The sequence below is a fragment of the Emys orbicularis genome, chromosome 6 (genome assembly GCF_028017835.1).
Source record: "Emys orbicularis isolate rEmyOrb1 chromosome 6, rEmyOrb1.hap1, whole genome shotgun sequence".
Lineage (NCBI taxonomy): Eukaryota > Metazoa > Chordata > Testudines > Emydidae > Emys > Emys orbicularis.
The window spans coordinates 38,201,350-38,229,163 of NC_088688.1; the positions used below are offsets into that span (position 1 = coordinate 38,201,350).

The window sequence follows — 27,814 nt, forward strand, 5'->3', positions numbered from 1 at the left end:
CCCGGAACCTGCACCCCTGAGCCTCTCCCCATACCCCAACCCCCTGCCCCAGCCCTGATCCTGCTCGAAGCACCCTCCTGCACCCCAAACCCCTCATCCCCAGCCCTACCCCAGAGCCCGCACCCCCAGCCGAAGCCCTCACCCCTGCACCTCACTCCCCCACCCCAGCCCAGAGCCCCCTCCTGCACCCTGAATCCCTCATTTCTGGCCCCACCCCAGAGCCCGCACCCCCAACCTGAGCCCTCACCCCCTCCTGCACCCCAACCCCAATTTTGTGAGCATTCATGGCCCGCCGTACAATTTCTATTCACAGATGTGGCCCTCAGGCCAAAAAAGTTTGCCCACCCCTGCTCTAGCATGTAAGTCACTCCCAAATTTGTCCGTGTGTGCTGCAGCCAACCAGCAAGCCATAATTTGGCTCTTACCAGCTTTAAAGACTACCACAGGATTACCCCCACCACATTCCCAGTCCCAGATTTCCCCCCAGAAACCTATGTCCTGTACGATCCATCCTCTTCTGGACAGTACAAATAGAGAGTCCATTATTCCATTAAGGGAATAATATGCATACAACTTGTTTCACCAGATGGAATTGCCCAGACCCTTCAAATTGAACACACTGGATTAGATAAAAACAATATGACAAGTTTATTTACTACAGAGGGACAGATTTTAAGGAAGTACAAGTAAGTACAGTTCAGACCTCAGACTGCTATATTATATATAAGGTCTGAACTGTGCCATTAATTTCAAGGGATGATAATTTAGATGCCAACGATAGTTGAAATATCAACAGTGTTAACAATTTCACTGATCAAAGCACGTAAGAAAGACATTATCATATCAGAATCTACACCCATTTCCAAAGTGGGCATGGGGAGTGTGTGCTTTAGCAAACACACAGGATTAGCCCAGAGGAGGGTTGGAGATATGAAGATGTATAAATTAAAATTCCCAGGCCTTTAAACAACATATGTCAGAAATGCAAGCGGGAGCACAATTGGTTTCATGTTTATGATGTGGGGGGGGGGAGGAGGCAGTTTGGGAAATGCTGGGATCAGGTAAGGATTAAAACAGAGATCCTCCAAGTTCACACAGCAAAACAATCCAACACAACCTTTCTCTATGGCTGCAGCACATTTTACTCCTGGGGGAATTCTGCGCATAATATTTTAAAATTCTGGAAAATTCTGCATATTTTATTTGTCAAAATAACACAATATAATCACTCCAGTTTGAATTATTTTGGTAATTTATTTCAAGATACCGGTCAACAAGTATGTCAAGAATACAGACAACAGCAACAGAGATTCCCCCAGGAGTAGAGAGTTATAGAAACCCCTACAACCACCCAGTTCCAGTTGGGGGGTGCTGGAGGGAGCTGTGTGGGGCCTCCAGAGCCCAGACACCTGCACTCCCATCCACCCCAGAGCCCAGCTGCAGGGCAGCCCCTGGCCTAGACAGCAGGACCCCCAGAGCTTTTACTCCCCCACAACTTCTTTACTGTCCCGCCAGGGGACATGGTGTGGTGCAGCCCTGCCCTTCCTTTGCCAGAGCTGCCCTTCCTTTGCCAGAGCTGGCTGGGTCTCCCAGGCCCTCTCCCGTCCCTGGGAGAATAAGGATCAAAGAGCGTGCAGAGCCTCCAGCCCATCCAGTCTGGGTGCTCCACTCACTGCAAGCTGGGATCCACAGAGTCCAGTGGCCCCTAATGGTGGCCAGAAATTCTTCGGGGAAAACAAAGAATTCTGCAAAATTCTGCATTTCACAGTGGTGCAGAATTCCCCCAGGAGTAACATTTATTGTGAGCAAGTAAGTGGAAGCCGTAAAAACTGTAGCTTTATAAGAGTTAAAAAAATGGTAGGGACCACGTGCAACATTCAAGTGAAACAATCATGCAATACAATTCCAATAAAATGACCATTTTATCCTGGAATGAAGTAAATTTGTTCTTGTTTTACAATACATTGGTATGCAAGTTAAATGTCAAATATATAGATTCATACATTCCAAAGCCAGAAGGGACTATTGTGTCCTGTATAACACAGGCCATAGAACTTCCACAAAATAATTCCTAGCATATCATTTAGAAAAACATCCACTCTTTATTTTAAAGTTGTCAGTGATAGAGAATCCACCACGACCCTTGGTAAATTGTTACAATGGTTAATTACTCTCGCCATTAAAAATGTATGCCATATTTCCAGTCTGAATTTGTCTAGCTTCAACTTCCAGCCATTGGATCGTGTTATACCTTTCTCTGCTAGACTGAAGAGCCCATTATTAACTATTTGTTTCTGATGTAGATACTTATGGACTCACCTGTCTTTTTAAGCTAAAAAGACTGAGCTCTTTGAGTCTATCACTATAAGGCATGTTTTCTACTCCTTTAATCATTCTTGTAGCTCTTCTCTGAACCCTCTCAAATTTATGAATTTATCCTTTACAGAATTTACCAAGTACAGAATTTAATGTAATTTGTGAACATAAAAATAATCAAAGGAGAAAAGTAACCCATTTGAGAGAGAAAATCAAAACAACCAATGAACTATAATTAAAAAGGAAAGAACAATGGCTTCCTCTAAGCAAAAACTCAACATACAAAAATCTATTTCTTTTAATTTTTCTACAGCCAAACACTATACATCAGAAAAGAAGAGAACATTAGTTTATTTTATCCCTTCCCATTACCTATTTTCCTTTCAGAATATCAAATATTTTAGAAACTGGAAACAAGAAATCTTACCATCATGAGAGGCTTCACTGGGATGTGTTCTTGGGAAGTGCCTGCTTCAGGAACATTCCAGTCTGGAAATTTAATTACTTCCTTTCTATATGGAGGCCTTGTTGGATATGGTTTCAGTGGTGAGGAAGGAGGAAACCTAAATAACATGAAAGATAACACTTCAAAAAAAAAAAAAAAAAAAGCTTCTAAATATTGGGTAATTTTATATTTACTATTTTCAACCTGTCTTTCTATATTACTTAGTATGTGGATACACATATATAAATCTAGTATGCCTGAATACTTCTCCACATTAGGAGATGTTGATCCTGCTAGGAAAGGTTTAAGTGGATTCTGCTTTCTCACTGAATCAGGTGGGTTGTCACTCATTTGGACCTCTTAGATTACATCTTCACTGAAGAGATCATTTGGGCTCCTTCTTGGATGTTATCCCTCAGATCCTTCTCATTCACATACAAAACACTTTCTCTCTAGGTTAGTGGTGCTTTCATCACTAGCTAGCTGGCTATCTGGGGCTATAGCAAGGGTTCAGGACCCCTCAGGCGGTCACATGGTTCTTACATGGGTGGTCACGAGCTGTTAGCCTTCATCCCAAACCCCGCTTTACCTCCAGCATTTATAATGGTGTTAAATATATAAAAAAGCATTTTTAATTGTTGGGAGGGTCACACTCAGAGGCTTGCTATGTGAAAGGGGTCACCAGTAAAAATGTTTGAGAATCACTGGGCTATAGTCTAAAACTCCAAGTAAGGATTTCACGTGAGCTGGTAACCCACTCCCTTTGCAGTGAGGACACAAGGCAAGTCATTTGAATGCTGACAGTCCTCCAATTATTTCCCAAATCCCTCTGTGTTCCCATAAGGAAAGACAAGTTTTCCCACAATTCACTGGAAAACAATCAGAGCAGCTCATCATACAGCAGTACAAAGAACCATGGATTATGTTCCCAGTGATCCTAGTGATACACACAGCTCAACGAAGCACCAGTCAGAACACAGTAACTCGAGTGTGACCTTGCAGTGGCTGCTCACACCTGAGCTAGGGTAACCCAAGTGCTCAGACACAGCTGCTGATCACCTACGTTCCTGCGCAGCAGCCTATTAAGCACCGTGCAGGCATTCAGGGCTGCAGCGGAGAGAGATGCCTCTCCCCCAGCGCTGGACCTGCCACGGTGGGGAGAGGCGCCCCCCCCCCGGCCCCAACCCAGCCCGAACAGTACCGTGTTTATAATGGCGACAGGCCCATGCTCGGCAAGGGCCCCGCCGGCCCTCCACTTCACTTGTACTGTGGCCCTGCGGACAATGGGAGCTGAAGGGGTGGTGCCTGCAGATGGGGCAGCGTGCAGAGCCGCCTGGCTGCGCCCCTCCACGTAGGAGCCGGAGAGGGGACATGCCACTGCTTCCGGGAGCTGCTTGAGGTAAGTGCTGCCTGGAGCCTGCACCCCCAGCCGGAGCCCACAGCCCCTCCCACACCCCAGCCCCCAATTTCATGAGCATTCATGGCCCGCCATACAATTTCCATACCCAGATGTGCCCCTCAGGCCAAAAAGTTTGCCCACCCCTGCTATAGTGTATGCACTTTGTTTTACAGAGTTTGGGAAAGGTGCCTGCTTGTCCAGTCTGGATGTGTTTTACTTTCAAAAACCAAATAAAGATTAAAGAAAAAATAATAAATTAAGTCGACTGTATGATTTACCGCTTGTGTCACAACCATGCAACTAAACAATGAGCTGTTCATAACATCTGGAAATCTGAATTTAAAAAAGGCTTGTTACAGTAATGATCAAATAAATCAAATCTTAAAACATGAAACCCATATAAAAAGAAAGAGAAGAGCCTAAGAGGTAAGACTAGTTCTCTGTGGAGGACTTTCTCCTGAGGGTAAAAGAGCTGGAGAAACTTGAAGCATTTAGGAAGAAAGTCTAGATTCCAACTCCTTCCGGTAAGCAGAAGGAAAGCTGTAGCCAATACAAAAAAAGCGATCCAATAATTGTGAACTGTGATGGGGTATAACAAATCCCACTCTGGGCAACACAGGGTTAATGAGCTAATATGGGTTGCGGGGGGGGAGGGATAGCTCAGTGGTTTGAGCATTGGCCTGCTAAACCCAGGGTTGTGAGTTCAATCCTTAAGGGGGCCATTGAGGGATACGGGGGGGACACTGCCAGGGACAGTAGTTGGTCCTGCTAGTGAAGGCAGGGGACTGGACTCAATGACCTTTCAAGATCCCTCCCAGTTCTATGAGATAGGTATATCTCCATTTTTTATAGATATAGATATGCCATCCCATCACACCTCAGATTTGGAGGAACTTAAAAAGGAAAAGGACATAGTATTGTTGACGGCAGACCAGAACTCCAGTCTCCAGCTCCTGGAAAAAGGGTTGACTGAAGGCAAGAGCTTTTCAGATGACCACTGCCCAGCAGCCCCTCTCTAGAGGAAGAGAGGGCTTGATGCTGATCCACCTATTTGAGGGGACTATTTTCCCTATATTAATCTATGGGACCATAGCTTAACAGGAACATGTTTGGTAAGGTGCTCTTTCTTCAGACTGTGGGACTATTCATTTGTGTTTCTTTTTTGTGTTCATTGACAACCCCGGAAGGGGCAGACTGTCCAGGGCTCAGCCAGAGGCAGAGTCCCTTACAACTAGACTAGTGTGATGGAATGCCCAGCTCTGCAGAGCAGAGGCCTTGGTGAGTGCAGGGGCCTAGTCCAGGGGGCACTCTGGGGAAGGAACCTGGTGACAACGTGATGAAGAATAGGGACATTATCTTCTCACTCCTGGGGGAGGCTTGAGTGACCAGGACTGCCAAATACAGTAGACCTAAAGATGTAACATGACATGGATCTGGAACATCTTCTGAAGTGGATGACCAAGAACCAGCAACAGTGGGCCCAGCAGAAGCAGCGTCTGCAACAGATGGCTGCCCATCAGCAACAGCTAATCCAGGATTTAGGGGCACAACAGCAGCAGCAGTTGGTCCAACAGATAGTGGCTCTGATGTAGCCTCTAGGGCCTGACTGACAGCCCCTGGAGGTGTGGCTGTGCCAATGAGACTTGCAATAACTTGGACGTATTCCTGGGGACATTCAAGAAACAGGCAATGGCAGCCCAGTGGCCACCTGAGCAGTGGGCCATCTTGTTAGCGCCTTACTGACCAGGCCAGCACAGATTATGTACCATGGGCTAAACTCAGCAGCAGCACAAGACTACACCCAGGAGAAAGCAGCTATATTGGACTAACTTGATATCACAGTGGAGAACTTTTAATTGTGGTTCTGTGAGGACAATACCTGCAGGGAGCCAGGCTCCAAGTAGCAGTCCAGAGATTGAGAGACTTTTGTTGGCAATGGTTGAACCCAGAGACTTAGAGTCCAAATTGCTGAGCTCATTTTGGTGGTACAATTCATCCATATACTCCTGTCTCGGGGGTCAGGATTAGGTACTTAAACCATAGCCAATGCAGTCCAGCTTCTGGAGTACCATCTGACTGCAGAAGCTTCAGCAATGTCACATGAGGGCCACCTAAGATAAAAGGCGGCTCTCGAGTTGAAAGAGAACCTAACTGGAAGGATCAGAGGCCTGACGGCCTGGTTCAGGACCTGAGGCACCAGCCTCTAAGGGCCCCAGGCTGGTCCCCATTGGAAAATCCAGACACTCTAGGCCCAGACTCAGATAAACCTGAAGTCCCCTTGCCAGGAAAACCACAGAGTGGGAGCTGGTGAACTGCACAGGGAGAGGCTACCTTGAGCATTAGGCCACAGGCTAGCTGTGGGAGTCTGCTTTTCACATGGGCAGCCATGACACCCGTATCATGAATGCCCCTATAGTGGAAAGCCAAGCCCATAAGCTAACGCCAGCTAAACTAACTGTCCCTATCAGTGTAAATGGGACAGAGGTGATGAGCCTGGTGGATTCCAGGTGTGGTCCCGAACCTTGAGAGAAACTATTTTCTTACAATGTATTTGTGAAGGTGTTAAGCACTATCTTAGTACACATGCACAATTAACTGTAGGGGACTACACAAAACTGGGTACTGGGCAACAAAATGAAAGCTGAAGTTCAATGTTCATAAATGTAAAGTAATGCACATTGGAAAACATAATTCCAACTATACATATAAGATGATGGGGTCTAAATTAGCTGTTACCACCCAAGAGAGATTTTGGAGTCATTGTGGATAATTCTCTGAAAACATCCATTCAATGTGCAGTGGCAGTCAAAAAAGCAAACAGAATGTTGGGATTCATTAAGAAAGGGATAGATAGTAAGACAGAAAATATCATATTGCCTCTATATAAATCCATGATACGCCCTCATCTTGAATACTGCATGCAGAGGTGATCGCCCCATCTCAAAAAAGATATATTGGAATTGGAAAAGGTTCCGAAAAGAGCAACAAAAGTGATTAGGGGTATGAACGGCTGCCATAGGAGGAAAGATTAACAAGACTGGGACTTTTCAGCTTGGAAAAGAGACGACTAAGGGGGGATATGATAGAGGCCTATAAAATCATGACTGGTGTGGAGAAAGTAAATAAGGAAGTGTTATTTACTCCTGATAGCACAAGAACTAGGGGTCACCAAGTAAAATTAATAGGCAGCAGGTTTAAAAACAAACAAAAGAAAGTATTTCTTCACACAATGCACAGTCAACCTGTGGAACTCCTTGCCAGAGGATGCTGTGAAGACTATAACAGGGTTCAAAAAAGAACTAGATAAGTTCATGGAGGATAGGTCCATCAATGGCTATTAGCCAGGATGGGCAGGGATGATGTTCCTAGCCTCTGTTTGCCAGAAGCTGGGAATGCGGGACAGGGAGATGGATCACTTGATGATTACCTGTTCTGTTCATTCCCTCCGAGGCACCTGACATTGGCCACTGTCAGAAGACTGGATACTGGGCTAGATGGACCTTTGGTCTGACCCACTATGGCCATTCTTATGATCCTTGTAGTGGGGCTGGTCTCAACACTGGCCTATCCCATTATCTTGGGACAGAATTGGGAGTACTCTCAGAAATAGGGGGTGGAGTTAATATGGGCCTAGAACCCCCAGAAGGGCTAACTCAAGAGTCCCTAGGAAGTAGGGACTCAATTCCCTGGCCAGCGTAGGTGAGGAACTGGACCCTGGAAGGATGTGTCCAGCTAATGTGAGGGATCATGGGCTTGAACCCAGGCCTACGGGTCCCCAGGCAGTGCTCAGCACATGGCCACCACCCAGCAGCTCACTTGAACAACTAGAGAAGGGAGCCAACTAGCTCATACAGATCCCCACCCTCAACGTTCCTCACTGGGAGAAACATCCAGCACCACCAATTAGCTGGAAAGCTCTATTTAAACCAGAAAGTCACAGGAAGCTGTCCAAGCAACTAAAGGAATCCCTGGCTGGCTGCTACTATAGACTCTGCCTATTTACATGATTCCTGAGCCCTGCTTTGCTGCCTCCCTGGCTGTTCTTGGTTCTTGTCCTCCTTAACCCAGATTGCCATCTATTCCTGGTACCTGCCTCACTCCAGGTCCTGCTCCTACATCCTACCCAACACTTCGACCTCTGGTTTGACATCCGACTGTCTCTCACCTTTGGCTTGGAACCTGACTAACCAGTAAGCCTGACCACCCATGCACAGTCCCTACAACCAAGGGGAAGCTCCCACAGAAGTGTCAGCTAACAAGGAACTTAGGCCTGCCCCCTACAGGAAGGAGACATTTTAACTAGAGGGACTGAGAAATTTTCTCCAAAATTCACTACCCTCTCCTCCAACTGATCAAACATTTTCATTGATTTTCAAAGGGATTTTCTCTTTCTCACACACACACACACACACACACACACTTCCCTTCAGTTTTGTTGACAAGGCTTTCTTCAAAGCTCAACTAGCTAGTGCAAGTGACTCCACCAATGCTGAGTAGATTGCAGGTTCTCTGCACCTGCTTCTGGGGGTGGAAGAGCAGTATGCGAGATAAAAGTCCTTTCAGGGTACGGATTATCCTACATGTTCAAAAATGCTTCCCCAAACAAATGAACAAGCACACCCCACTCCCAAACCACCACTGTAACAGGTTGGATCCCCCTTCTGGGGTGCCACCTGATGTACTGGGATTTCACTAAGCCTCTCTTGCTCAACCAGCCAGGGTTCTCTCTCCCTGCGTTGCCAAATTAGGCTCTCCAGCCGCGCACGCGCACACACACAGGTAGAACAACATCCTGCTGTAGTCACAGACTGAAGTCACTTCTGTGTGAGAGGACTCGCCCAGCGCTCATGTGCACACCCCTTTTGGGAGATAAACCCAAAATAATACTGTCTTGCACTGTATAGAATAATCCGCACAGCACAAGCTCATAAAAATCCAACCTCTTCCTCAATGTGAAGAGAGATGTGCACGACTTCTTGCCATCCCAGTTAGAAATTACATAAACTGGGTTTAATTATAAACAAGAAATAAGTTTAATAACTACAAAAGGTGAATTTTAAGTGGTTAAAGAGATGGCAAAAAGAACAAAGCAGATTACCTTTGTCAATAAACAAAAGCCGCAGACTGAGCTTAACACATTACATAGGAAAGATACAAATTAATAAATTCTCACCCTGAGTGATAAACGGGCTGGCAGATTCTTAAGGCACAAGTTGCCTTGTCTTTCCCAGGTTTTCATACACAGGCTAAAGATCTTAGCCTGGGACCATCACTTCTCACCGTTCTGTCTTTTTTCCTCAGGTATTTCAGGTGTTGTTGTTGTAGGGAGAGTAAGGACTCTTCATGTTGTCATTGTCCCTCTTTTATATCTTCCCACTACCTGCTGGAAAACTTTTTTGCAGGGACCTCTGTCAAACATTCCCATTGTATAGAGCTATCTCTGTGAGGTTTCTATTGCACACAGTTCCCGGGATAATCCTTATGCTTGTGTGCATTTCTTTAATAAGCCACTAACATTGTTTGGCCTCATCCAATGTAGCACATTTGAAATACAAAGACATGGTCAATATTCCCAGCTTCAGATACAAAAATGATACATGCATACAAATTGGATAAACACATTCAGTAAATAACCTTTCCAATGATACCTTACATGAGCCATCTTGCATAAAGTATATCTTAGTCATACCATATTCATATCACAACCATATTTCCATGAAGAATATGGGGTTTAACGTCACAACCACCATCACCAGAATCCCTCTTCAAAAGAATCTTTATGATCCAGAGACATGGCAAAGCCTTGGCAGGGATGGTTTAGCAGTATCAGAAGAAGGGCACGAACTCTCACTACAGACAACAAAAGGCTCCTCTACACAAATTTCACAACTCTAGTTGTATGACTTATAAGCAATATAGTTAATACCCTCACTACTAATGTAACATTTTGGTATTTCAACTACTACATCATTTTTAGAGTTTTAAATTACCATGTCTGTGGTGCTTTTCTTACTGTCTGTCTATAATTCTCTCCCTCCTTTCTTCCAAGCAACCTCAATTTCATCTCCATTGTTTCAGCATTCCCACTTCTGCCCTCCCTGCTGAAGCCATAGATTCAGGAAGAGTGATCAACAAGCAGAAGCACTGGCTAGGAGAAAATGAAAATGATAGAGCCAACTCCTGGCAGTCTATGAATAAACAACAGTACCACCATTTTGTACAGTGAGGGAAGCTTGTCACACCCCAGCTCTACCCTCTTCCCCACTAGAAGGAGGGTAAAGTAGGCTATCATACCTCTCTCACAGTAAGAGGTATTAGTGGGCTTGTTCACTTCCTCCTGATAGCACTGAGATCAGCTTCAGGCAAAGTCACCCTTTGGGGTCGTGGAGCCAACGGATGGACCACCTCAGGCTTTGAGATGGTTAAGGCTAATCTGATTAATTATTCATAGCAAGCACCCTAGATACAGCAAACCAAGGCTGACCTTTGGGGCTAGTGAAGCCTTCAGCTGAGAATAATGGATGGGGGAGGGGGTGGGAAAGAGGGAGACAGCACCCCAGAGCAGTTTATGGCTGAAGTGGTGACTGGGGACAGTGCCACCCACACTGCCACCAGTAGTGAAAGAGCTGCCACAATCCTCCCAGATGCCAGCCAGCCATCTGAGGTGCTGGTCTTTTTTTCTGAGCAGCTTTAAATGCAACTGCTCAGATTCCAGAAACATCAAAACCTACAGGTGTCAATGCTTTTACACACCACACTGAACTATAACACCCAACAGCACTGAAGCCTCAAATTGTGCCAATCAGTGAGGACATACTGATGTATAAACCATAGGGTATTTGCCATTATAGAATGATAAGTATTCTCTTGCATTAGGCTGTACTTAATATTTTCATATTTTTGGTGGCTTAATTTCATGAGCAATTTAGGCATTTGACCATGTGCCTGGAAGTTTTAGTCAGAGTTTACTCACTTATTTTCTCCACTCCTATAAAACAGAAATGGAAGACTACCCTTTACATCTTTCCATAATGGTCTTACGTACTGTATCATTGAAAGTCACCATAAAAAGGATTGATTTAACAGTTTATATAAAAAGTATAAAGGTGACTACTGCCCCCAAAATTTGTGTAGTATTTGTTAATTCAATTAAAAAAAGGAACATACCTACATCCACCTCTTTTTCACCCCTACCTACACCATTATAGCTGAAGATATATAGTTGCAAAGTAGCATTAAGACAAGTCCACCAGAGGGAGCTCCCAGGATATTAAATATACTGAAAAATAAAGATGGAAAGCTAAAGTTGGTTTAGTGCATACTGAGCATGGTTGGGTACTCGAAATCCAAACTCCACATCATAAATGGCTTAAACAAGTCAAAAAATATATCAAGCATATCTGAAGAAAGATTGTGTCTATTCAAGAAGAAATCATGCAAAATTCTTGATTTCACTCAAAAAATTGCCTAGCTGACTTTCTGTCTCTGCAAATATTAAGCAGAAAACACAAAATATATTGGGTATTTAAGGGTAAGAACCGAATACCCACTAGAGCCAAGAGATTGCCACCAATATTTCACAGAGTTTAAGGCCAGAAGGGACCACTAGTTTAACTAGGCTGACCTACCACGTATCACAAGCCATCACATTTCACCCAAATACCCCTATACTGAGCCCAAAGACTTTAGTTAGAGCAAAGCATTTCAGTCCTCGGGAGACTAAGCCCAGGTCTACACTGGGGGGGGTGTCGACCTAAGATATGCAACTTCAGCTACGCGAACTACGTAGCTGAAGTCAGCGTATCTTAGGTCAACCTACCTGGCGGTGAGGACAGCGGCAAATCGACCGCTGTTGCTCTCCTGTCGACTCTGCTTCCGCCTCTTGTGAGCTGGAGTTCCAGAGTCAATGGAGAGCGCGATCGGGGATGAATTTTATCGCGTCTACAATAGACGCAAGGAATTGACCCCCGATAGATCGATCACTACGTGGCGGATCTGCCCTGAGTTGTTGTGTATCACAAGCAGAAAACAGAACAGACTAAGTTGCCATCAATCATGAGGCCTTCACAATGGCACGGAATTGATTAGCTGAGATATGACCAGATGACCATTGCACAAGGGTAATCAATTTTTTTTTTTTTTTTAAAGGTCCAAATTTCTTGGTCAAGGTCCAGAGTCCAGAGAAGAAAATAAAAATAATAATAAGTAGTACATAAAAAGATTTGGGGATCAATTCAAAAACATCTGGCAGACCGGATTTGGCCTGCATTCCGCCTATTGACTACCCCTACCCAAGCCAGGTGATCCACGCCCCATGCTACAGGGGAAGGTGGAAAAAATCCAAGGTCCCTGCCAATCTGACCTGGGAAAAATTTCTCCCCAACCCCAAATCTGATGAATACATCTGGTCAATTGCAGGAAATAAAATTCCTTCCTACCCACTGCAGGTGGCCAGTTGAAGCCCTGAAGCATAAAACTTTATGACAGTCATGGTCTTTAATGCAGAGCTGCAAGGGTTATGAGCATGCTGAGGGCAATGCAAGCATTCCTGTACTCCCCATGAAGAGGAGGCTCAGCAAGGAAGGAGATGAACTGGGGGAATTCATAGAGTTACAGATTCCAAGGCCAGAGGAGACCATCAGGACTATCTGGCTCAACTGCTTGCACACACAGGCTGAGGAATTTCCCCAATAAAATGCATTAGAGTTCATCTTTTTAAAAGATTCCTAATCTTGTCTAAGGGTATGTCTACAATTAAACACCCCCAGCTGGCCCATGTCAGCTGACTCTGGCTTGGGCTATGGGGCTGTAAAATTGCAGTGTAGAATTTCAGGCTACAGCTGGAGTCCAGGTTCTGTGACCCTCCACCGTTGTGGGGTCCCAGAGCTTGGGCTCCCAGAGCTTGGGCTCCAGCCTTAACATCTACACCACAATTTTACAGCCCTGTAGCCTGAGCCCCGCAAGCCCAAATCAGCTGACAAGTGTTTAATTGCAGTGTAGACATGCCGCCCCGCCCCCACCCCAACAAAAGACTCCAAATGATGACAACCACTTCCACTGGTAAGGTCTTCCAATGTCTGATTGCCCTAATAGTTAGGAAATTGCATCTTATTTCAAGACTAAATTTGTTCAGCTTCCAGACATTAATTTTTCTTATGCCTCTGTCAGCAAGATTTAAAACCCCTCACTACCAAATGTTTTCCATGTGTAAGTACCGAAAACATAGCAATGAGGTAACCTCAAATTTTTTTCTTCAATAAGCTGAATAAGTTGGACTCCTTAAGGCTCAAATAATAGGTTTTCCAGCTCTAGGATCATTTTTGTGGCCCCTCCTTTGAACTCTCTCCAACATTTCCACATCCTTCTTGAAGCCCAGAAACCAGAACAGGACATTGCTGCTAGGATACTATCTTACCAATGCTGCATACGGAGACAAAATATCACTTCCCTTCTTCTACTTGATACTCCCCTCTATACACGCAAGGCAAAAAGGACTAAACTGATCCATGACACCACACTGGGAACTCATGCTGAGGCAATTTTCTACAATGACCCCTAAGTTTTTCTCTGAGGCCTTGTCTACACTACTGCTTAAGTGGACGTAAGTTACATCACTCGGGGTGTAAAAAAAACCCATCCCCCTGAGCGATGTAACTTACATTGACTTAACACAGTGTCTACACTGCGCTGTGTCAGCTGGAGACGCTCTCCTGTCAACTTATAGCATCTTCACCAGACCCGCTAAATCAATGCTGCTGCATCAATCCAGCAGTGCTGTAGTGAAGACAGGCCATGAGTCACTGCTTTCTAATACAGTGTCTTGCACCCCTTAAGCATAACCTGCATTCTTGGATCCCAGATATATTACCTTGCATTTATCTGTACTAAATATGCATTTTGTTAGATTGTGACCATTTTACCAGGTGATTCAGATCACTCTGCTACAGTAATCTGTCCTCCTTTACTATCCCACTAATCAGTGTTATGCGCACACTTTATCAGCAAAGATTTTATACCATCATCTAGACAGTTGATTAAAAAAAAATTAAAAAGTGTTGGACCAAGAAGAAAGCCTTCTAGAAATGGCCCCCTCATCGACACAGATTTGTCAGCAAGTCAGTTTTTAATCCCTCTAATGTGTCCACTATTAAATCCATATAATGCAAGATTTTTTTAATTGGAATGCCATGATGTATCAAGTCAAATGCCTTGGAGAAATCCAAGTATACTATATCAACAGAATTGCATTTATCAAGGAGACCTATAATCCTGTTTAAAAAAAAATCCAACTACAGACAGAATCAAAACTACTTTAAGATATTTGAAAAGAGGACATGAATGTGAAAGGACAATTTTCAGCACTCAAAAGAAAGTCTTTTCAACAGGGAAAAAAATCCTTAGGTCACAAAATGTCACAAGATAAATTAGATTTAATTAAGAAATGAGTTGAGTGGAGATACTCTTGTAACGAGCGAAACGTGGCAGAAGTATATACAAATAAAGTGATTATACTATAACGAGAGCCCTGCAAATCCACGGATATCCACTTTATATCCGCCGACCATTTTTGCATATCGCGGACCGGACACAAATACAAATTTTGTCTCTATGCAGAGTTCTAAATATAGGGTCTCAAAAGGCAGTGAAACAACTGTCTGCATCTCATAGACTATGAGGCTGCTTTCCCATCTTTCAGATCCCATATTCCCTCACCCTCCATATACAGAGAAAGGGGACAGGTTTCAGAGTAGCAGCCGTGTTAGTCTGTATCCACAAAAAGAACAGGAGTACTTGTGGCACCTTAGAGACTAACAAATTTATTAGAGCATAAGCTTTCGTGGGCTGCATCCGAAGAAGTGGGCTGTAGCCCACGAAAGCTTATACTCTAATAAATGTGTTAGTCTCTAAGGTGCCACAAGTACTCCTGTTCTTTTTTTAGAAAAAGGGGAGGTGATAGATCAAGACATGCTCCTATTACCGCAGTTTAAGCAGCCAAGCAATTTAGAAAACCTCTTCCGACTTCATAGTCATATCAGGTCAGAGAGGGAAGCTATACTGACTTACTTTGCAGAAACAGCTGCCTCCCTCTCCAACTGACCTGATACGGCACAAATTAAGCACTGTTTGGGCAGCCAGAGAGCACCTTCACCCCCCTCCTATTCCCCTACTCCCCCTCCTGTGCCCCCTTCACTCCTAAACCTTGCACATACACCCCTGCACCTACATGGGAAAACTGTCATGGAATCACAGAGCGCCTGTCATTGCTCCTCACTGCCCCCTCACAACCCCTCTAGGAGGAGGATGTGCCAAGCTGAGAGGTGCCAGGGCTCAGCCCCAGGAAGTCCCAGCAAAAATTAAGTACTGTAGCCCTGCGATAGTATTCCCCTTTCATGCTTCCACAGGGAGAACAGTGGCTAGTGCAAAGAAACTGGGCTTACTGAGCTCTAAGTGTTATGACTTTATAAATCACTCTAAATAGGCGGCAGACTTTTTTATTTTATAGTTCAGTTTGTGATTTTGAGCAGTATTGACTTGAGACACTTATTTTATTATTTTTAATGTAAAAGGCTATTTGTTCTGATGCCTGTTGTATAATAAGATTGATGTTTAAAACAAAACAATAATAGTATGCACAATTATTAAGCCATAGAGGCACCGTGAGATAGCGTGCTGCTGCGGGTATTGTGCGGATGCAGATAAAAGATGGACTGTGGATCATGGGTCGGATACAAGTTGATTCTTGTGGATCAGATGCAGATCCACATTTTTGTACCCATGCAGGGCTCTAACTATAACATGGATCAATCAATATAATCATACGTTGAAACATGCAGTGTTAGTTAACCTGAACCATTATCTTGTATATTATAAGATACAATGTAGAAAAGACATCTCAGGATAGCTGAGTTTTCATGCAATAAGAAGAAACAAGCTGTGAAGGAGTCACAATCTTACAGCATACTTTAAAATAAAATAAAAAGTATTCCAAGTTCATAACTACTTAAGAATAGCCATACTGGGTCAGACCAATGGTCCATCTAGCCCAGTGTCCTGTCTTCCAATAGTGGCCAATGCCAGATGCTTCAGAGGGACTGAACAGAACAAGGCAATTATCAAGTGATCCATCCTCTGTCAGCCAGTCCCAGCATCTGGCAGTCAGAACCTTGGTGACACCCAGAGCATAGGGTTGTGTCCCTGACCATCTTGGCTAATAGGTCCATCAGTGGCTATCCTCCATGATATTATCTAATTCTTTTTTTATCCCAATTATAGTTTTGGCCTTCACAACATCCCCTGACAACAAGTTCTGCAGATTGACTGTGTGTTGTGTGAAGAAGTTCAGTACTTTCTTATGTTTGTTTTAAACCTGCTGTGTTCCCTCTAAGGTGCGCGCCTTCGTGGCCACACATGAGGTCATCAAGGGCTACGCACCAGCCGGGCAGGCACGCACACAGGTGAGCATGGAGAATGTGGAGGTTGGGGGCAGTGGGGTGAGGTGATATGGGTTTGGGGGGGGGGGGGGGGAGAGAAGAGAGTCGCCTCTCTCCCCCACCTCCAAATGGAGGGAGGGAGAACTCAGTGGTTTGAGCATTGGCCTGCTAAACCCAGGGTTGTGAGTTCAATCCTTGAGGGGGCCACTTAGGGATCTCGGGCAAAATCAGTACTTGGTCCTACTAGTGAAGGCAGGGGGCTGGACTCTATGACCTTCCAAGGTCCCTTCCAGCTCTAGGAGATAGGGGATGGGAAAGGCGCCTCTCTCCCCCAGCTCCGGCCAAGGCAGTGGTGGGGACGGGAGAGGCGCCTCTCCCCACCACCCTCAGGGCCGCAGAGGGGAGAGACATGTCTCTGTCTCTCTCGCTCACACACACGGAGTCTGTCTCACACATACAGTCTTTCACACTCAGCGCCCAACACATACTTGAATTGTTGTTGTTACTTCTTGATATATGTGCATTGCAAGTATTCTCTGTAATTTTATTCTTTCAAAGTGCTATTTTATTTTTTTGACTGGTTTATGCATTTTTATTTCTCTCTTACACTTAAATTTAACTCTGAGTAGTGACTTCTAAAATGCCTAACCTCTCCTGGCTGGAGTAATTATCCTTATGGTAACTTTTTAAAAATATATATTATAGCTAGGTTTTTTTGTTTCTACTGGTGGCGCACATCTGCACATATTGGTGCACATAAAATTCATTCTGCACATGGGTGGAAAAAATTAGAGGGAACATTGCTGCTGCCTATTAATCTCATTTGGTGACCCCTAGTTCTTGTGTTATGAGAAGGAGTAAATAACACTTCCTTATTTACTTTCTCCACACCAGTCATGATTTTATAGATCTCTATCATATCTCCCCTTAAATGTCTCTTTTGCAAGCTGAACGGTGCCAGTCTTTTTCCTCTCTCCTCATATGGAAGCTGTTCCATAATGCTAATCATTTTTGTTGCCCTTCCCTGTACCTTTTCCAGTTCTAATATATCTTAAAAAAAAAAAAAAAAAAAAAAAAAAAAAGATGGGACAATCAGAACTGCACACAGTATTCAAGGTCCATAAAGAAAATGAAAATTATAGTAAGCAGTTGCACCTGTAGATCAAAGATCTATTGACCTGGTTTAATCTTTCAAAAGAGTTTTGAAATTCTTACTAAAATAGACTAGTTAAGATCATAAAAATAAACCAGAAAATGAATGAAGGCTATGCCAATTAAAAGCTACTGGTAAAACATATAATCTGCCAAAGATTAAAATCTATATAAATGCATTAAAGAAATGCATACAAAAATACTTCAAAAAGTTCTCTCAAGATGCGGGAGGAAGGGGGAAAAGTGGCATGAAAACTAGAGAGAGTTAGCGTTCCTTACTGCCCAACTGGAGTGCAATGCTTATTGCCCAAGCAGAGATTCATTCCAACATAAGAAACACCACCACCACATTCACACTGATTCATGGTTACTTAGAGTTGAAGTTTCACAACAATGAACAGCAAATAATAAGATGGCACATGCAGAACTTGTCAAGCTTTAGCTCTCAAGATAGTTGCACAACGCACCAAAGCAAAGCAGACAGCATGTGGAACAAATCCGTAAGCATCTTTATTCTCAAAAAAGTGTGTCATGGACCAGTCACAGAGCACACCCTGACCAAAATACTTGTAGACCCATCACAGGTTCCAGCCACATACATCAGAACTGAAAAAGAAAAAGCCCATATTAGCGCCATGAAATTGCTTCCCTTGAGCAAAGAACTGTGGTAAAGATACCAGAGAAAGATGGGTCTTCAAAAGGAATATCAATGAATCCATCAAGAACATACGTGAGTGAGCTCCCTAGAAGGGACGTTTTAGAAATAGGTTAATATTGTTTATATTTAGTAATAGTTTTGAATATTGTTTATTGTTTTATTTGTCGTTTTTGTTAATAGTGATATAAATTATATAACAGAAACAGGAGCTGCCCCTTTAGGACTAGGGTAGGGACATGGGGAGTGAGCTCTTGCAGTGTGCAGAGCATATGCTGCTGCTGCTGCTGCTGAAGAGAGGTTGGCCTGTAGGGAGGGCCAACTAAATCATCTCACCACATCCAGTGGTGCAAGTAGGGAGATACGGTATGCTATACCGTACCAGTAAGATATTTATAGCCGGTACGCTGTACTGGAAAGACACAGGAGGAGCAGAACATGGAGCTGCTGTACCGCCCCCAGCCCTTCCACACAGCTGCGTCTAGCATCCCCTGTCTGGGGTCTGTAGGCAGCCCCGCTGGAGGACAGGGCTGGCTGCGGGGCCCAGGGGGGGGTACAGCCGCACCAGAGGAGCTGCACATTCTGCTCCTTTTGCCACTGCGGTTCCTGGGAGAGCCCTGCGGTTCAGGGCTCTCTCGGGAACCGCAGCAGCTAAAGGAGAACCCCACACTGGCAGCTCCTCTGGCATGGCTGTACTGCCCCTAGCCTCACACACACCCACACACCCAGCCCTGTCCTCCAGTGGGGCTGTACAGACCACAGACAGGAGATGCTGCTGCGTGGAAGGGCTGGGGGCATGGCTGGGGGCAGTACAGCCACGCCAGAGGAGCTGCCGGGGTGGGGCCACTGGGCAGCCCCATGTTCTGTTCCTTTCGCTGCTGCAGTTTCGGAGAGCCCTGCAGTTCAGAAGTCTCCAGCGCAGTGGAAGGAGGACAGAGGACCCCCACCCCAGTAACGTGAGATGGATCATGGAGAGGAGAGGGGGGAGAGCACAGGGTCATGTGAGGAGTCACGTGGGGAGGTCACGTGCCCCCCTCTTTAGCTGGTGCAGCATACTGGTAAGAAATTAATTTTACTTGCACCACTGACCACATCTACTAGCTTCTGCTAAACCCTAAACACCACACAGGATGTGAGCCTTAAATTCCTACTACTATCATCCTTCCCTCATGTGTCGTTTCCTTTCTCTAGCTTATTTCTTCTCTGTCCTAGCTTTCTTTTTTCCCTTCTGTCTAATAAGAGTCTGGGCTTAGCCACCTTTGCAACACTGCTGTAAGCCTGAACCAGAGAAGCAAGTTAAAAGCAATGCCTTAAAGCTGGTAAAAGTTAGATCTCAGAGTGGCTATCAAGACCATGTGCTGTTTGTATTTCTCCATTAGTGAGTTGCAAACAAGTCAGCATCTTCTACCTCTGCTGTTCTGTTTTCTCTCTCCTTTTGTTTGTGTATATTTGTTTTGTGTTAAAGGAAACAAGATCAGGCTTCAGCAACAACAGCTCAAGACCATAAACTAACTTTTTTCCTCCCCCCTGACCCCCCCCAAAATAGGACAATTAATACTATGTAAAAGCACTGTCAAACAGGGATTTTTCAAATGAAAGATTCTGTTGAGTTAAAGGAAAGGAATTAAGGGAAATTGTTAAAATAAAAGTCTTAATTCTTTGTGTTTCAAATGTTACTTTTTTCCTTCTTTTCTCTAACTTTAATAAAAATGTTACAAATATTTTAATGGCGGTTACCACCATGGGAATACGTGGACACAAAACCCCAGACCACACTTAAATGAATTTTACCTACTCTGATGACCCCAGCCAGTTATCAACTAGCAAAAGTTGAAGACAGGAGAAGTTACTAACATGAATGCCTTTTGTTCCTCCTCATCTCTCATCCTAGGAAAGAAGATTCTAAATAGATGACATTCTGGCTCCATTTACCAGAAGTGCAGGCAATCAAGTCATCTGAGCACCTAATCAGCCTTCTTCTAATCAACTAGTGACTTCCTGGGCTAAGAGATGTTAGTAGACAAGATAGACTAGAAGAGATATGCAAGAGACACACCTCTGAGCAAGCTGGGAGGGAGAAAGGGAATTATTGGTGTATAATTTTCCCTTCTCAAACATCTCTTACATGCTAGGAAGAAAGATTTCAGACAGGCTGTGGATGTAGCAACCATTATTGAAAGAAGATTTACATCAGTGTGATGATTGTAGGACTGCACACCCTAAACTATGCATCCTGAGAGGCAAAAAAGATCCACCCCCAGGCGTGAGTGAATCACAGCTGAGCCATTGTGCAACAGTAGTGCTCTTGCCCTGGAGACACTGCACACCAAGAGAAAATATGAACCTCTACTAGGGGAAGGTGGCTTTTAGTATATCCATCTATTCATGTAGGCAACAGCAGCCCTGGTGCCACATCAAATCAAGACATGTCTGTTCGTAACATGGAGTTCTCAGGCCTAAAGGACTAAGAAAAAGACCCTGAGCTATAGAAGAGTGATATTTGGCCTTTGTTTGGCTAAAGACCAAACCTCTTGAATGGAAAAGTAGCCCAATATAGGCACCCCAACCTGAAAAGGAGCAATATAAAATATTTAATAATAATGGTGATAAGGAAATAACGGTAGGAAAGTAGGAAATAGAGACCCTCTTGAGGAGATGTAAGCTGTCAAAAGGGAAGACTGGAGGAACAAAGTGATTCTCTCCAGAGAGCTCAGAGAATAGCACTAGATTAGTTGGGTATGGTTGAAATAGCCAAAGGTGAAAGCAGGCCCCACGCATTAGGTCCATGCAGGTTACAAAATGGCTCAGCAGATAATGATGTAATAATTGGGACCTAGCAGGCTTACTTTAATTATGAGCCTAACAGGTGAAAAGTAGGTGAAGGTTAATGAATTGTCACAATGATCTGTTTTATAAGACTGTTTAAGAAAAGATGCAAGAAGGAGACAAAAAAGAAATAATTAATTTAAAAACAGAGAGGATCTACTGATGCTACCCAAGGACTTTTAAGATATGACTAGTAAACAAGAGGAGATGGGGACTCAGAAATCAATGGACCAAACTTGGTGCTTAAAAAATTAGGTCTAATTGGTGGACAAAATAAGAAAAGGATGGACGAATCTGCCAATTGCCTCTTTTGGGGGCCCTTAAAAAAAAGACTTGGGGGAGGCAAGAAAGGAACTTCTACCACCCGACTACACACATAACAGAAGGGTTTTCATCATGACACCAAGTGGGGACAACTTTTGATCATCAGCGCTGCACTAGTGAGGACTCCAGCCTGATACATGCGAGATCCTGGTCTGTCTTCCTCTCCCTCCAGTATCCCTTTTCATCTCCTGCTATCTTTCTATCAGCTTTTCCTTGATCCTGAAATGAACTGCACTACACGGCACCAGCGTTACAAAAGGAGATTGCCTGCCAAGCTCCACTCAGTCTGAGAAGGACTAGTGAAGGAGAGGACCTGACCAAACCAACAAGGTGAAGGCAAGCAGCAAGCCCAAGAGACTATGTCCACACAGGTTATGAAGTGGCCTGGCAGATTAAAAATAGCCTTTACCAAGACAAGGGAGGAAATAAGAACCTGGAACAGGGCTCCCAACCTGCTTTCCCACATTTAAATATATACCATCACTCCCCGGTGCCATATTACAAGGGTGGGGGAGAGAGCTTTGCAGATTCATCAGGAAGCCATGGAAACAAAGATATTGAAGAACACTGTCCTGAGAGTGAATCTCCTGGGACTCAGAGAAGGCATGGATGAGAATATTATCAAAATAAGGGTATAGATATATGCCCTTGCAATGCTACCAGGGTCTTGGTGGAAGCCTGAAAAGTAAAAAAGTGGGAAGAAGAGGGAGACAAACTGAAATAAAGATTACCCTAAGTCAAAGGGAAGGAATGCCAATGCCTGGGATAAAATGAGGCATGAAAGTAGGTGTCCTTCAGGCTGACAAGATAATATAGCATTACCATGGGAGGGAGGGACGGAGGGGTGGGAGAAAGAAAGAGCGCAATCTGGAAGGTGTTTTCATCCAGAACTTTTTCTTCCAGAGATGGTGATCAAGCTCTGGAAGTCCAGAGTTAGATGGAATCCTGCTGGACATTGGTACACCAAGAAATAGCAGGAATAAAATCTACTGTTGGGTATTGCCATGAACTTCATTATGAGAAAAAGTATAAATGGATACAACACAACCATCATATTGTTCAAAAGCAGTACACTAGAAGATCAAGATTTTGCTGATGATGTTGCTCTTTATTTTCCCTTCCTTTTTTGAAACTTTATTAAGGTGAAGTTACAATAAAACATTAAGTAATAAGTAAAGTATGATGTAATATGTTAATCAGGATCAGGTTAATATTCAAAAGTACCTAGCTAGCAATTCTGGCTTGGTGGCTGAGGAGTCCTCCTCCTCAGAGTACTCTAAAAAAGTTGACCAAATTTCTAAATAACTTTTGGGGGCGCTTCTCTTGTGTATGTACTGGGCATGAAAATTTCTCCATTACAAGGACAGTCCATATTTTACTTCCACAGAAGTCACATTTTTCCAATAACAAGCAATACAAAGTCTTGCTGCTAACAATAAAAAAGAAATTAATTTGTCATTTCTGTTTAAAATGTAGAACCTTATTGGAGCATTAAGGAAACTGGTCAGGGGAATCTCTCAGAAGCTGGCATTTTGCTATAAGGTGAATCTCTTTAATAATTTCCTCCCAAGCCATCTAATTCCTAGACACAACCACCACATGTGCAAGTATGTTCCCCTTTCCCTGCAATCCCTCAAACAGAGTGCATCCCTAGTAGCAAAAATATGATGCATCTTAACTGGAGTCAAATGCCATCTACACAGTAATTTATAAAAATTTCATTTGTGAGCTAAACTAATTGAAGATGTATATCCCCTTTGCCATACAGAGACCTGCACATCTAGATCAATTTGTCCAAACCCTCTCCCATCTTTTCATCTAGGTTATTGTCCTATCAATCAAAATTATATACGTCTTAGAAATTAAATATTTTGTGATCTTCCAGCTTGCTCTGGATCGCCTCAAATGTGGTTAAAGGTCAAGATAGAGCAGTCTTATATCCAAATTTCACAATAAAATATTTTATTTGTAAACAATGAAAACATGGGATCTGTATATTGTAGGTCTCTTGGTCCTGGTTTGAAATCATACCAAGGAACAGCTGTCCACATTGAGTAATCTCAGCCCTTCCACACAACAAATAGACATTTTGATATTTCCTAGAGATAAATCCCTGGTTATTAATTCAAGTAGCTAAGGAAGTGGGCCTCAATAACAGGAATTTTAAAAAAAATTGTCCCATCCTCCTAAAATGGTCTCAATGAAAGGGTGATTTTTAATTTTTGGTGACCTAAATTTCTTTTTAACCCAACAATAAATAATCTCCAGGCTTGTTTGAGTTTTACCCAGTGTTTGGACGGTCGTAGCTCTTCTAAGCCATAGTTCTACTAACATGCAATCAGGGACTGCAAGTCTGTCCAGCATAGCAAAGACGACAAAAGTTACTAATCAGTTATGAAAAACAAGTGTAATAAGAACTCCAGAAACTCCCACTCAAGCATTACTTTAGAAGGCAAAGGAATACAAGAAGTGAATTAATTCACACACCTTGGCAGGAACGTGAAAGTCAATGGGGGTTGTCCAGAAGGAAATAATATCATGATGAGCAAGCTTGCAGCTGCATTTTCCAGTTTAAACAAGAATTGGTCAATGAAAATCTACAATTTACACCCCAAACTACAAACCTTCAATTCCAATGTTATTTCCATCTTAACCCATGAATGTGAAAGCTGGAAGCCCATGAAAGGTACAGACAGACATCTAAATGCCTTCAAAAGCAAATGCCTTAGAAAAATACAAGGTAATAAATGGAATTAATTTGTAACAAATGCTGAAAATCATCAGATTTCATCAACCCTCTATGTCTAAAGTTATCTAAAAAAGACAATCAAAATATTTGGTACATGGCTTAGGAATGAAGCCAGAACTACCAACAGGGCTGGTATGCTATTGGGCAGCTGGAGGAACACATAAATGGACCAACTGAACGAATCCCTCCATTGAACACTACTCAGAAAGGGAAAAACTTATGGGACTTAATAAAGAGGCCACACAAAGAGCAGTTCAGGATAAACAGGAATGGTGGAGTCTTGTTCACATGCTAAGCTATATCTAACAGTGCAAGAAGGATTCGGATTCAGAAAGCACCTGTTTCTTCTCTCCCTAAGGTGCTGGAAAAAATGGCCCCCATTCAGGGGGCTGAAGGCCAAGAGACCCAGAAGAAACTCAATGGAGTTACCTCTGGAGTTGATTTTCCCAGATGCTCATGACAAATGAGGACCAAAATTTCCTAGAAGTGTAGTCAGGAGTCCACCAGGGGAAGTACTCAAGCATGTGATTAATTATGCATGCATAAGTGTTAGTCAGTTGGGGACTTTAGTGTATGTTTTGATTTATTTAGTAAAAATATTGGTCGCAGTAAGCAAAAACCAGGTTTGTATACTACAGATTATTTGGGAGTGACTAGAAACTGTTTATATACGTTGCTCAAAAAATAAAACTTCAGATACAAGGGTGCTTCAAGTAACATTCCCAATATTAGAATAACATAGTATCTCTGGGTCTACTGAAGAGAAGGACTGTAATAAAAGATAACAGGTGAGCATGCTTAGAGATAAGTAGATGCACAAAGTAAGTGGGTTTGCAAAACCCCTAACTAATGTCATTAATCACTTACTTTCACAAGAACTAAACATTCACCCAGGATACATCATAAAATGATTTACCTATATAAATGACTGTCGTCCTCAAAGTCTTCCTTGCCCCATCTTCCTTTGATATCTTCAACAACATGATTCTTCAGAAATTTTTTAAGCAGCTGAATTGTTTGATTACGTGTCACTTCTGGGCCAAAGTTTTGGTTACATCTGAGCAGTTCATGTAACCAGTCTACTGCCTCTGAGGCTTTGAAGCAACACTCATAGTTTTTGAAAAGACTACGATGCCTCCGTAATGGCATCCCTTCACGAAAGAGTTCAATGGTCTCATTCCACTGGAAAAGAGAGGGGGGGGGGGGGGAGAAAGATACAATTACAGGAGCTCTAAAAATAATCTTTAAGGGTGAAACGATGTTGTATGTGAAATCAATACCAATACAGTTAGAGCATTTTGCAGGCATTCATTTCAATGGATACAAAATAAAACTGCAAATATTCAGATACCAGGGTTATCAATCATGTTACAACTATTGCCAAAGTAGTGGTTTTAGTCCTCAGGCTAACAGCAAAAGACAGAATGAAAAATACCTACACTGCTATGTCTCCAATGCCATGCCCCAAGCAAGTTAAATAAATCTGCTGAACATAGTTTACTCCATGCTCTATTTAACAAATATTCTCTATCAACTCCTCATTTAATACATTCTGAAAGTTATACCTTAGGGTACATCTACATGAGAAAGCTACACCAGCTTAACTTAAAATCAGTTAAAAAACCCATGTAGTGAAACCAATGTAAAAGCCTATGAAGGCACTCAGTTTCAGAGTAACTTATTCCAGGCTGGTTTAAACTAAAATCCAATATAAACAGCCCTTAAACTGAAATAGGAGCAGAGGCATTTGCACTGGTTTAAGTAAATCAGTTTAAAACAACACACACACGCATTTTTAGGCCCAGTCTACACTTAAAACTTTGGGTGACGTAGCTATGACACTCGGGTCATCAAAAATCCTGAGCATCACAGCTATGCCCACCTAAACCCCCCCAACATAGACATTCTTCTATCACCCTAGCTACTATGTCCTGGGAGAGGTGAGCTACTACAGTGACAGACTCTGTGCTCTTTCAATTGCTGTAGTGTACACTAGCCCTAAGGCCAGGTCTACTCTAAAAAGTTAGGTTGACCAAGCTATGTCACACAGGGGTGTGAAAAATTCACACGCCTGTGTAACAGTTAAACTGACCTAACCCCCAGCATAGACTCCGCAATGTTGGAAGAACTCCATCGACCTAGCTACCACCTCTCAGGGAGGTGGATTAACTAAAGCGACTCCGATCACTGTAGTCTACACTGAAGCACTACAGCAGCATAGCTGCAGCACTGCAGTTGTGTTGTTGTAGACGCAGCATTAGTTAAACTGGTGTAAGTTTGTGTGTAAGGAAGAGCTCACTATATGTCATGTCTGCTTTTATAAAACCTTGAACATCCTTCTTCGTGTCACTCTTCCTTTTCTCTCCTGTAAGAGCTCACAGTCCAACAGACCCCGTTGAAGAGGAATGGGTATGGGCAGTGATCTAGGCAGCAAAGCAGGGTGTGAGTGTACAAGTGTGTGTCAGTATTTTGGGGCAAGGTGCCAGGAGGTGAAGCTACTGGGCTATGATCCAGCTAGCCATGAGTTGCCATTTGGGGGCTGGGCTAGCAGGGGCAGAAATAAGGCTCCACGTAGAGGAAAGGACCAAATAGCAGCCCTGGGGAGGTGGCCAGGATATGGCAGAAGCGGGGCGACTGGAGGGGGAAAGAGGCAGATGGGGGGGGGGGCTAGAGAGGGCTTCGGGGACCAAACCGAAGAACTGGGGGTGGGGGGCTCCCTCAGGAGGTCTCTGCAACTGCGGACCGCTGGGGCGGGGGCCTCCGGGAACCCCTTGGGGGGTCAGACAGCGGGATTCCGGGGACCGCAAGGGGGCTGAGAGAGTCCGGGGAGCGCAAGTACGGAGGGCCAGTCTCCGGGGACCGCTCGGGGGCAGGGGGGCGAGGCCGGGGAGCGCGAGGACGGGGGGGGCAGTCTCCGGGGACCGCCCGGGGGCGGGGGGGCGAGGCCGAGGGGAGCTCCGGGGACCGCTCGGGGGGGTCGAGGGGCGCGAAGCTGGCGGGATCGGGGGGCTCTGGGGACCAGTCCGAGGCAGGAGGACCGGGGGGCGCGAGGCCGGAGTGGAGCTGTGGGGGAGGCTGTGCCGAGCTCGATGCCCTGGCACGACCAGACGCTGCGGGACCCGGCCGGGGACTTACCAGCCGGGTTGCCCGGTAGGGCCCGGGGCCCACCAGTCGCGGCTCCATGGCCCGGTAGGCCCCGCTGTCTCCACGGAAACCCGACAATACACAGGAGAAGGCGGAGCTGAAGAAGAGTTTGAATTAGGGCCCCCACGGTGCTACCCTCTCATTGGGCTGCAGAGTGAGCACGTGACACCTCATCGCTCCCTGATTGGAGGGGGAAGGGCAGGACGTAGAGGCCGATACATCGCCTTGGCTCCCAGCACAACACCTGTGCAGCGGGGGGGGGGGGGGAAGTATACTGGGGGGTGATGGAGGGGGTACTGGGAGCGGACCTTGAGGGGTTGGGGGCTGGGGAAGGGCATTGGGAGATGGAGGGGCTACTGGAAGGGGACATGGG

The 27,814-nt window shown here is 44.3% G+C and overlaps 1 protein-coding gene across 2 annotated transcripts in view; it reads right to left on the reverse strand.

Annotated features, from left to right (window-relative positions):
• DEPDC1B (DEP domain containing 1B) overlaps positions 1–27,480 on the reverse strand; it is a 56,714-nt gene extending 29,234 nt beyond the window's left edge. For both annotated transcript variants that reach the window (XM_065406496.1, XM_065406495.1), the window contains exons 1-3: positions 27,433–27,480; positions 25,214–25,479; positions 2,744–2,879 (exon numbers count right to left, since the gene is read on the reverse strand). In XM_065406496.1, the coding sequence (XP_065262568.1) occupies positions 2,744–2,879; positions 25,214–25,479; positions 27,433–27,480 (450 nt within the window). The remainder of the gene's footprint in view (positions 1–2,743; positions 2,880–25,213; positions 25,480–27,432) is intronic.
• Positions 27,481–27,814: the final 334 nt, after the last annotated feature.